A 12,922-nucleotide genomic window follows, 5' to 3' on the forward strand; every position below is an offset into this window, starting at 1 on the left:
CAACGAGATGTCGGTTACAAAGGAAAAGTCTGTCATCTGCTTCGGATGGTTAAATTCTGCAATCGGATTCCCCTTGGTCTGCGTGAACTGCTGTATTTCGCTCCTTAAGTCAAAGACTCTTTTAAGAACCTTACCAACGCACATCACTATAATAAACCACATCGCCGTGATTCGCTTCGCACTCTTGGGTCAAAAACTCTTGGAATTGACGATGATTCAATCCTCTTGCCCTAATAATGTTGACGACAGTCACAATAACTTTCATGACATTCTCAAATCCAATAGTTTTCGCTCACAAATACTCCTGGTGGATTAAACAGTGGTAATGGACGAAATCTTTTCCTTCTAGTTCTGGTTCTTTCCGTAGCAGCGCAAAAAACCCTTCGTTCTTTCCCACCATAGCAGGAGCACCATCAGTTATTATCACACCCTCGAGGTTGGTTAAGCTGAGGTCGAAACGCTGGAGCGTTTTCTTGGTGTCTTCAAGAATATCAGTGCCATTCGTCGTTCCCTTCATAGGTACGAGCGCTAGCAGGTCCTCCGTCACATTGAATTGTTGATCAATTCCACGGACAAAGATAACCAGTTGTGCTATATCCTTCACATCTAAAGCAAGTGAATATGACGTAAATTCGGACGACCGTTTTTTTTTAAAGTTCCTTCAATGTCATTGGCAAGTTCTTTGACACGTCGTGCTACAGTTACCCCAGACAAACTCGGTTTTTTAAACACTTCCTCATTATTTGGGCACAGAATATCCCCAGCAGTGATGAGACACTCTTTCACAAACTCGCCGTCCAAGAAGGCTTTTGATTTTTCTAGCAATTTTTTCAGATATTACATAACTTACTTTGGCGCACGCTTCGCTCTCTTCCCTCTGCCTTTTAAACGTACTCGGCTGGAATTTTAAATCAATTTGGAGACGGTTCACTTTATCCATACGAAGCCACCCTTGAAGGTGATCGAAATTGGACGCATCCTTTGTCTCATAGTGTCGTTTCATATTGTTTCTTTTGATACTACACCGACTCATGAAAATTAAACACACACTGGCTTATCGTTGATCAGCACAAAAAAAAGTATAAATTGGTCCACTTTTTATTAAAACCCGACAAGAATCGCTTGATTTAGAACCCAAAAAATGATCCAAAATGGCCGTGTAACGGTTATTATCCACTGAATATGTCTCACACTAATGAAAAAAGTCTGGCAATATAAAACCACAATAGGCTATGGCTGACGCGACGAACTTGCGTGCGCTCATACACGATTATTACACTGTTCACGACTGACTGACTGACTGATTGTGGATGAGATCCTCTTGTATTTATATGAAAATAGCGAAGTATCGAGAACCTTCGAGATGTGCCTGGAAGGCACTAGACAGCGCACTCGAATGAACTGCTGCTTCAGCCATCTATCTGCGACGTTAGTACTAGTACTTAAGTACTGATTGGCGCTGGTAGATGGATGAAGAAGCATGTCTATTTAATATTTATTTTTATAGGATTTTACTTAAAGTATCAAATGCACAGCGTTCCTTGTGAATCTGAAAAGCATCTCACAATTCTAAATACCGCAGTATAGCTTAGTGGCTCGCAGGCTTCATTGAAATTATTTTTTATTTAATCGTGTTTTAATGTTAAGTAGTTATTTTTTCAAAATGGCAGGCGGGCAACGGCAAAGAGCTCCGCGGGCAACAGGTGGCCTGCGGGCCCGTAGCGTATCTATTATTCGCCAGAATAAATTCATCATATTGTGTTTTTAGAAATGAACTGCTTAATGAAATTTGGAATATTTTGCCCATTATTATTTTATTGCTGTTCCTCATTTCGTGGAATGCCATTTATTAGATTTTTATTGTCAACTCTAACGGCACGTACTTTAAATAAATATTTAAATAAAATTTCCATATTTATTTAAAATGATTTAGAGCCATAATTTTATATGCACAGCTGAAAATCTTTGTAACAACTTGGCAAGCACAACAGACCACACTCCTCCTATTTTTTTTTAGCTCATCTGCAACTATAATTCCCCGAATAAAGAAACAAAATAGTAAATTATCTTAGCAAGATCATCAAATATGAAATTATCAATTTAATAATATTTTATCGCGTAATAAAATATTCATAAAAGTATGTATATCATTCTTATGAATCAATTTTTCTTCGAATATCACCAATTTACATATTGGTGATCCTAAAAGACAACGTTCATCTCATCAATATTTTGTATTAAGTATAAATTATGTAACGCCATTAATTTTAATAGTGTATAAAAGAATTTGCTGTGACACTGAATATTAAACAAGTAATTCAACTAATTGGCAGATAATTGACATTTTAATATAGTTGATGAATACATATAGGCTTCTGTTAATAAGATTATTAATAAAACATGCTAAACAATGCCGCTCCCTCCTATGAAAGATAACCATTGTTTTGGAATCAATAAACACAATAGACTGCACTGGAATTATTGATCACCTTCGCCATTGTAATGACTGACGTATTCAATCTTGGCAGATGTTAGCGATTGTTTTGTGATCCACTAATTGATTACAAGCGAAAAGAAGGTTAGGCTGTTAGTGGGCTTCTGCATTTTACATGTTCTTTTAAAGACAACGGATATATTTCAAATCATCAATCCATTTTTCGTAATTTTTGTTTCCTAGCTGTAAACTTCGGCATCAATCAAATGAATGACTTCATCGAAATTGCAGATCCAGAGTTTTATTAGGAAGACAGAGACAACGTCGTTATTCTATTCTCATTCCCCCAGAATCATCTGTTTTGCCAATCTAACTTCGATAATGCCGAGGAGATCTAGATAATGAGATTTCTTACATTGGAAGAAACTTCATTATCTACCAATATTGAAAAGATAGATAATGGGATTTATAGTAATTTGTAGTTATTGTAAATCCCTTTATATCTTTTCAGAATAATAGTAATAATCTCTATCCTTTAAAGCATAAACATATCACATCTATAGATGCTTCAGCATTTTTAAGTCCACGTTTAATCTTCCACTGTAGCTATTTCTGTCCTGAACAGTGCTTCCTCTCTATAACTCCCGATCTAACTATCTGTGGAATTAAACGAATTAATAACCACATTCTTATCGGCTCCCTCTACTTATCTCAGCACAATGAGTCCCTATTGTGGGTTGCTAATTCCCATAATAACAAAGCGAGCTTACTGGCTAAAATTACAAATCGGAGAAACAAATTCGCGATGCTTATATTTTGTTTAATTTCATTTGATTAAGTAAATTAGTGAAAGTAGCATTTCTTTGTTCGTTGAGTGCCTCATCATTTGTTTACCCAGCGAATATCTATAATTCTACGCTTTTCTGTAAAACCTGAGTGAACTCAAGAAGAATAATTCACCATTTATTGTGCGTTCAGCTTTGAGATTTACCTAGCTTGTTGGCTATTGGTTGGTCTCTACTTTCCATCTTACTCACTGTTAGTTTAAATTTCAAATTGTTAATTCTCAGTCGACTAACAGTATTATCATGCTGTTAAATGTACTTTATGCCTTCTTCAATCTGTCATCTGACGCTAACGAACTACAACTGTCAATATTTCATAGAGGTTACAAGGCGCAGTTTTCGAAATTATTTTTTCACGTTATGTCGTTTTCTTTTTTCTTTTTTTTTTCATTCGTGCTACAAATAGACAAAAGAACTAAAAAAAAAGAAGGGAAAAAAAAGAAGGAAAGTTGGTTACATTTCATTTCTGAACTTGAAGATGGTACTGATTTTAATAATGCATAAATAGGGAAGTTTTTCCTGAGGAACAACCAATCGAAAGGAAGACCAAGGGATTTGTACTGCGGACACGGCGTGTGTTAGCTACTGCAGGTGCCTTAGTAGATTTAGAGAAGAATGGAAGAATTACAGATATCAATTCTGATGAACAATGGCCATGGGAATATGTGTTACAAAGGCATAGCGGAAATCAGACGTGTGGAGAAAAGTGGTAGTGAAATAAGATCATTAATTGGCACATTTCTCATCTGTACCGATGCAAGGATTTGTGGTAACTCTTAGGGAGCTCGCTCCAAATGAGATAAAGTACTCAGTGGTTGGATGGAATTGTAATTTATATAGTTTTCAACGCTTTCAGCGAAAGAGAAAATATAACTTTTAGATTGTTGTTATTTATGACTAGAAGATCGGAAGTTGGAGTTATTCCAAGAAGGAAAACCCATCAGAAATTCGGCATTGATAAAAGTAAGACTGGGAATGCGATTATTTTTTTTATAATTAAGAGAGTTGATTTTTTAAAGCATTGAAGTTAGCAACGTTTATAGAATTCATTGAAAAAGAGTTTGGTAATCAGAAATTAGGATTGTAGAGGAACATATTGGAGAAATGTTGTTGATTTACGTAATGAAAGGTGTTAAATAAGAAAGCGTGCGGTCATTGAAAGATATAACAGAATATACAGCCTTGCCATAAAATAAATATAATAAAATAAAGTTTGTTTTATAATTATAAATTCAATTTTATAATAATTATTTCTCCTTGGAATACACACCCAAGGGATAAACAGATACTATCAGATACTTGCTTACTATAAAATATAGTGAGTGGAAGTGCTGTATAGAAAACAAAATAAAAATAAAAGTCATTTATAACATAAACATTCTACTTACACGTCCAGTAATTAGGTTTTCTTTTCTTACTTTATTTTACTTTTGAATATCTTTAATCGTGTACGAAGTCCAGTCTTTTGAACTACTGCATAACACGACAATTATATTGCTTCATCAGACCAGAAGATCCGTTTTCAAAATCGTACACTGCACTTTGCTGAGATAAATAGTGGCAATATTGTATTTCAGAGAAATGTAAATTCGTATTTCGACAGCGTATGATTCCTCCGTTGGTTCTAGTTACATCCTTCTAAAATAACAGCCACCAGTTTCTGATAACATGATTCAGGTATTGTGATCATTCAACATGACCACCAGTCCATCTATCATTGGTTTGCCTCATTCCAACGTTCCAGTTTGATCCCAAATGTGTTCTATGGGACTGCGTGCTGGTTACTCATGTTTTTAACAACCTTAAACCGTGTCACATTAGCATCTGCAGTAGAGTATGGTACATTGTCTCACTGAATGAGACATCGTTTTGTTTAGTGAAACTGCAACATTGCAGAAAGCATCGCATTATCTAGAAGTTTTATATATCCGTCAACTTTCACCTTAAGACGGTCCGAAACCTATTAGGAAAGCAGATCCAGATCATTACATCTCTACCCAAACGGTGCGATTGGAATATGCCTTCTCCAGCCATGCGATGCGTCGTGTTGTTTTTCAAATTGGAAGATGTCTGAGTTTTCATATTACGGCCTTTTTTATATCGGTTCCATACACACAATAGGTCCTAATATCCATAACAATGGTTTAGAAGTCTCCAAATTGATCATTCCACACCGGGTAGAAAATATTCTTTGCTACCCAATAGAACATCTTTTGCCCTTGGTGATAACTGAATAGAATCTTGTTGTGTTTTCTTAGTGAGAAGCCATCACATTTCCATCTGATGTTAATGTTGATTTCGATGGTGCTGTATTTTATCATTGTTAGCAACAGATGGATTGTTGCTTGGCATCATGTGATAACATTCCTTTAAAGTGTGTAAATCTACCTATCAGAGATTTACAGGAATATACGTGTCTGTATCTTGCATTCTAAAACAGGAAATATCCCATACTTATTTAAACATGATGTGTATTATGTTTGTTAACTGCATTTAATCTCTGTCAGCTTTGCGTTTTCTAGAAGGAAAATCATGCCGTCTTCGTACACTAGACCCGTTATTAGATGATATTTAGCTTTAAAGGCCTTATAAAGATTTAATAGAAAGATATATAATACTCTCCAAAGGAAATTCCTGTATAGGCAGTTCTCCAAAATGGCTGTCATCAAGAGAAATGTGTAACTAAACTACATCCATTCGTGCTGTTTTTTTTTTTATAATATTGATCATTAATAATACTGACCTGAGTGTAGTTTGTTTAGAACATTCACCGTCAAAAATTTCCACTTCTTTTATACACCCTCTGTCCAAAAAAGAAACCGAACATTTCGAAAATAGAAGAAACTGTTGGCGCCACCTGTTGTATCTTTTTGTTGTCAAAAGCGGAAACCTTCAGTAGTGTTGTGTCAACTGTTTAAGACATTTGTTTCATTAGAAGCCGAGTTATAGTGCCAAGAGTGACAGTGTGTTTTGACGAGAGGTCGGAAAATGAGTTTCAAACAGAGAGCTGCGATTGACTTTTGTGTTAAACTTGGTAAACGTTTTACCGAAACGCATAAAATGCTTCAAAAAGCATACGGTGATGAATGCTTATGCCACTCAGGTTTTCGAATGGTTTAAGCGATTTCAAAGTGGTCGTGAGACGCTTGAGGACGACGAAAAGCCGGGCCGTCCAAAAACTGGACTGAGCGAAGTCAACATTCCAAAAAGTGCGTGATTTCATTAAATAAAACCTGAAATCGTCCATAAGATTGATTGAAGGTGAACTGGGGATTCCAAAATCAACTTTGCACAACATTTTGACCGAGAGGTTGGGCCTTCGTAAATTGAATTCGCGATTTGTTCCCCACAAGTTGACCGAAATTGAACACTGCAAGGACCTCATTAAGGACTCAAACTTCCCTGAATCGATCGTTACTGGTGACGAAACAGTGTTTTGATGAGCCCGAAACAAAGTGCCGAGTGGAGACAAAGTCGCTTGAAGAAGTCAAAAGTAAAGACAATGCTGATTTGTTTCTACGATTCCAAGGGCATTATCCACAAAGAATTCGTTCCGCCTGGACAAACGGTCAATGGTGAGTTTTATCTCGAAGTTTTGAAGATTGATAGCGAGAATTCGTCGCGTACGGCATGAATATCGTGACTACTGACCGTTCGTCAAAACACACTGTCACTCTTCGCACTATGACTCGTTTTCTAATGAAACAGATGTCATAAACAGTTGACACAACACTAATGAAGGTTGCCGCTTTCGATAACAAAAAGATACAACAGGTGGCGCCATTAGTTTCTTCTATTTTTGAAGAAACTCTGTCCAAAAAGAAACATCGTTTTCTTTTTGGACAGAGGGTGTAGAATAAATGATAAATAAAAATCATTCTCTATAGCAATGTAGGAGTTTTGTTAATTCCTGTAAGCTTAATTGTCAACGCTAGCAATATTCATTTTTCTCAGTAAAATTTCTTGTAGCTTAATGATTGAATGGGAAGTAGTTTGGTGAATGAATTTTTGACTCGATTCAATGATTACTGTCTCACATAATGCAATGTCTAACGTTGTGGAACGTAGCTAACTGTCTAAACTACTACTACTACGCACACACATACACACACACCACCACCACCAACGCACGTACGCACACACACACACGCATTATAATAATCCTATTGTCGACACAACCTGTATACTTCAGTTACCTCTCGGGAAGGCTCTTCTATTACCTTCAAGAGGGTCGCGATCTGCTCAGCAGACAGCTGGTGGGCTTCTTGAGTAGGAACGGGTGATGGGGTAGGTCGACCGGATGTCTCAGGAGATTTTTCCTTTTCCTTTTCTTGCCCTCCTACAAATAAACAGTTTTGAAGGATGAGTGAATTTTATGTCGACTGTGGAAAAGCAAGTTAAAGCATATAAGTTCTGAAAGAGAGAGATTGAAAGTATTTCAAAAGTGAATCTATAATCATTTCAGTGTAATGAGAAATATTTAAAACTTTAAATTAAAATTCTGGTTTATTTTCATTATTGTTCTGCTTTCGACGGTTTTATTACAAAATTAAATCAGTATCTTAAAACACTAATCTCCATATGTCTCAAGTAGATTGAAAATGTGATGAATTTCAATGCTACCAAATGCAATCCTGAATTACTTCTCGAACAAAATTTTATCTTTCTTCACTCTCGTTACTTTTTGTCATATTCAGCTGTTCAGTAAGTTCGGTCACTTCTTTTTGTCGATAGACATCTTTAGTCTATCCTAGCGCAAACACTTCACATCCAGTCTCACATCAGATTAAAGACACAGATTTAATTTTGTAATAAAATCGTCGAAAACAGAACAATAATGAAAATAAATACGAAACAATAATAATGCAAATAAATAAGCAGATTTTGAAAAGCGAGGATGAGCCCACATTCTATTGACCAGTGATTTGTTAGGTTTGTGAACTAGATTATCACTCAAGGTACGATCCTGATCCTTACGCAAGCAAGCCGATTTTTTATCAGTTCTTTAGAAGAAAATTCTTTCACCGCATTAATCTTCCAACGCCATATCACACATGATTGTAACTTACCTTATTAACGACAAGAGAATAAGTGAATTCCATATTGAGAAACTTACAAGATGTCACTGAGCGATTATGATTTTTATGCGTTTACATGTATTTTTATATACGTGGATGGTCTGAAAAGTTCTCGGCCTGAACCATAAATGGCAACACTATCGACAGGATTTTTTTTTCTAAGTTGGTACATCTATCATAAACATCGATGTGAAATTGCAAGTCATTCTATCTATCTATATACAGGGTGTTCGGGATAAATTTGACATATTTATAATTAATTATATTTTTCCGTAAGTTACATGTATTAACACACACTTCTCTTCATTTAAAAGTTTGGACCCTTCTTCATTCATATACAAGATGTCAGAAAGGATGGATAGCTGGAACCCACCTGAATCATGGAAGAGAATAACTTGTATCATGATGATTCGTGCCCGCCATCAAAATAAGGATATTACGACTGCTGCCCAATGCTACCTGAATACAGTAAAAACAATCAGGCATGAACTAGAGACTTGCAATGGTGACTACGAGGATGTAGCAAGAAGAAAGATCCCTAGCAGACGATCTGATTGCGTTCGTACAGCAGAATTCCTCGCAAATCTGCAGGAACAGGTGTTGAAGAACCCTGGCATTGGAATTCGGGCTTTGTTCGTGGAGTTGCTAACTGTAGTCAAGCCCTGGATAACAAGGGTAGCCAATGGTAGGCCGTATGTATGGCAGCAGGATTCTGCCCCTTGCCACACCTCTGGGAAAAGTCAAAAATGGTTGTCTGAAAATTTCTACGACTTCACCAGTCCAAATGTTTGGCCTCCAAACTCCCCAGACCTTAACCCCATGGATTATTTTGTATGGGGCGCAGTTGAAAAAGACACCAATCGCACTTCCAGTAATACAAAAGCCCAGTTAATGGATAAAATTAAAACAGTTTTTGCGGCCCTTCCCAGGGAGACTGTAGCATCAGCTTGTTCGAGGTTCCGAAGAAGAATTGAAGCTGTGATCGATGCTAATGGTGGTTATTTTGAGTAAATCTTGTTGATAGTATTGTAATTAACTCTGCCTGTAATGTTTTTTTGTCAATTCATTAAATTTAATAGATACAAAGAAGATTTTCTTTTTCCTTACGAAACTGTCAAATTTATCCCGAACACCCTGTATATATATATACAGGGTGTTCGGGATAAATTTGACATATTTATAATTAATTATATTTTTCCGTAAGTTACATGTATTAACACACACTTCTCTTCATTTAAAAGTTTGGACCCTTCTTCATTCATATACAAGATGTCAGAAAGGATGGATAGCTGGAACCCACCTGAATCATGGAAGAGAATAACTTGTATCATGATGATTCGTGCCCGCCATCAAAATAAGGATATTACGACTGCTGCCCAATGCTCCCTGAATACAGTAAAAACAATCAGGCATGAACTAGAGACTTGCAATGGTGACTACGAGGATGTAGCAAGAAGAAAGATTCCTAGCAGACGATCTGATTGCGTTCGTACAGCAGAATTCCTCGCAAATCTGCAGGAACAGGTGTTGAAGAACCCTGGCATTGGAATTCGGGCTTTGTTCGTGGAGTTGCTAACTGTAGTCAAGCCCTGGATAACAAGGGTAGCCAATGGTAGGCCGTATGTATGGCAGCAGGATTCGGCCCCTTGCCACACCTCTGGGAAAAGTCAAAAATGGTTGTCTGAAAATTTCTACGACTTCACCAGTCCAAATGTTTGGCCTCCAAACTCCCCAGACCTTAACCCCATGGATTATTTTGTATGGGGCGCAGTTGAAAAAGACACCAATCGCACTTCCAGTAATACAAAAGCCCAGTTAATGGATAAAATTAAAACAGTTTTTGCGGCCCTTCCCAGGGAGACTGTAGCATCAGCTTGTTCGAGGTTCCGAAGCAGAATTGAAGCTGTGATCGATGCTAATGGTGGTTATTTTGAGTAAATCTTGTTGATAGTATTGTAATTAACTCTGCCTATAATGTTTTTTTGTCAATTCATTAAATTTAATAGATACAAAGAAGATTTTCTTTTTCCTTACGAAACTGTCAAATTTATCCCGAACACCCTGTATATATATATACAGCTGTTGGAAGCCAAAGTGTTGTCTGTATTCCTTGAAATATATAAAACTGAGTATCATGTTATAGAATTATAATCAGTATTATAATTCTATAATATTCTAATATATGAGTGTTATAAAATTCTTTGTAAAAGAAGGTCTAACGCCAAAAGAAATTCATTCGAAGTTCATAAAAGTTTATGGGCACTCTTCTCCTTCAGTTTCGACAATTAAGTAATGGGCTGCCGAGTTTAAACGTGGCCATACCAGCCTTGAAGATGATTCACGTTAAGGACGTCCAAAAAAGTGTATCAACACCAGAAATCATTGATCAAGTGCACGTCGATCAATTTTGCATGAAGAATTGCAAATGAAAAAGCTTTGCGCAAGATGGGTGCCACGCAGATCAAAAACGCACTCGCATGAACATCTCTGAACAGTGCTTGGAGCGTTTTAGCAAGAACTGCAAAAACTGATTTTGTACGTCGATTTATTACTATGGATGAGACTTAGATTCACCATTACACACTAGAATCCAAACAGTAGTCATAACAGTGGACAGAAGGCTGTTGTTCAGTGCCAAAGAAGAGAAAGTCGGTTCCATCAGCAGGAAAGATCATGTCATCGGTGTTTTGGAATGTTAAAGGCAGTTTGTTTATTCATTATATTGAAAAGGGTAAAACAATAACCGGGGAATATTATTCCGTCTTTTAACCAGACTTGACGAAAAAATTCGTGAGAAAAGACCCGTTTTGCGGAAGATAAAAAAATCATCTTTCATCAGACAATGCACCTGCCTACAAAGGTGTTTTGGTAATGGGAATATTAAGGGATCTGCACTATGAATTGTTAGAACATCCGCCCTATTTCCCAGATTTAGCTCCCTCTGACTTCTATCTCTTTCCAATACTAAAACCCCTCCTCGCTGGTCAGGTTTTTCTTCGAATCAAGAGGTGATTGCAGCTGTAGAGGAGTATTTTGCAGATCTTACTGAGAACCACTACAGGGACGGAATAATGGCGCTGGAACATCGCTGGAATAAATGTGTCAGTCTTAAGGGATAGTATGTTGAAAAATAAAAATCATTTTGAAATTGTAAATTCGTTTTTTCATTGTTAGGCCGAGAACTTTTCAGACCACGTGTACACTAGTTTTCTGAAGCCAAAAAGGCATACATTATCACATCAGAAAATAGTAAATCAGAAACTGTTTTGTTTTTATTATCTCAAAGAGTTACTGGTTATCTATGATGTCATAAATGCGAGCTACATTAGCAAAAAATTTGACTCCACTTTAGATTCGCAAAACTACGATGTAATTGCCTAAGAGAAAGAACTATGGAACTGACCAGAAAGAGTGAAAAAATACCAAAATGTACAAGATATAAGAAGACAGACAACCCCTCTTCTACCATTTCTTCTACTCTTGAAATAAACAGTGAAAAAAAAAAAAGATATTAAGAGAGAGAGAGAGAGAGATTTAAAGATTAGGAAGCTCATCGATGGTTTCAGGCGATGGTTATTGCCAATGCTGATTAGTCATTGGCAATAACCAATCCAGTTTTATCCGATATCAAACCCGATTTTTAATGTATTTCAGGTACTTTTGCTGTAGATATGTTTCCCAATTATTCAAATATCTTTCATACACTATGTTTCTATTACTGGTCAATATTTTGGTCATGCAGTGTATTTCGTAATACGAAGCACAGAGGTTTCTTCCATTAATACTAACAATATTAAATGCAGAACTAACACTCACCATAAAGTGGAGATGGGACAATTAGTTTCCCAATCATTTCTTCGCTCAGGGCGCTGTCGCTTGGTGGAGGTGGGCATACCAGGGACTCGATGTAATCGTCTGTTGTTTTCATGACACTCGCTAAGTCAGGAGGATCCGTTCGAGACGACCTCATCATCATACATAAAGACAGCTCTTCTTGGAGCACACTTTCGATGTACATCATGTCCAGATCGCTAACAATCGCGCCGTTAATTACCATGATCTCGTCGCCCTTCATTACACCTAAAAGAGAATACACAAACCTTGAGAATAATCATCTGCATATTTCTTGTTTTACATTTAAAAAAAAATCGTGCGCTACAAAAAATAATATTTGATGTAAATTAAAATAGGAATTAATAACGAAGTTGGTGATGTAAATAATAAATGGAACTTTTCGCACACTGTAGAGATTTAAAAAATTTTTTGCCAAGTTTTCCATTTTTTTAAAATATAAAATGTAGTTGGCTGCCTTGTGTTGTTCACAAGTGCTTCCCTTTCTCCCGCATCTAACCTCGAGCCATAAACGATCTTTTAAAAAAATGCATTGTTGCTGTCAGAGACACTCGTTGTCATTTTGAAGAACACCAAATGAGATGCATTGCGCATGCGCCAGTAAGATGAAAATGCTATTCATTTTATGATGGGCCAGGAGAATAACTGTTTGACTTTTAAGAATTCATGCCCCGATATGTCAGTTTTAATGGTTTGGAGAAACGCAAAATTTA

The 12,922-nt window shown here is 36.7% G+C and overlaps 1 protein-coding gene across 1 annotated transcript in view; it reads right to left on the bottom strand.

The window, feature by feature from the left end:
* Window positions 1-12,922, bottom strand: part of LOC150096409 (protein still life, isoform SIF type 1-like) — a 479,324-nt gene that overhangs the window by 210,707 nt on the left and 255,695 nt on the right. The window contains exons 16-17 of the mRNA XM_090409055.1: window positions 12,174-12,437; window positions 7,476-7,618 (exon numbers count right to left, since the gene is read on the bottom strand). Of these exons, the coding sequence (XP_090265181.1) occupies window positions 7,476-7,618; window positions 12,174-12,437 (407 nt within the window). The remainder of the gene's footprint in view (window positions 1-7,475; window positions 7,619-12,173; window positions 12,438-12,922) is intronic.

This window comes from Typopeltis vanoorti, chromosome 19 (assembly GCF_054136105.1).
Source record: "Typopeltis vanoorti isolate ZY-2024b chromosome 19, IOZ_Tvanoo_1.0, whole genome shotgun sequence".
Taxonomy (NCBI): domain Eukaryota; kingdom Metazoa; phylum Arthropoda; class Arachnida; order Uropygi; family Thelyphonidae; genus Typopeltis; species Typopeltis vanoorti.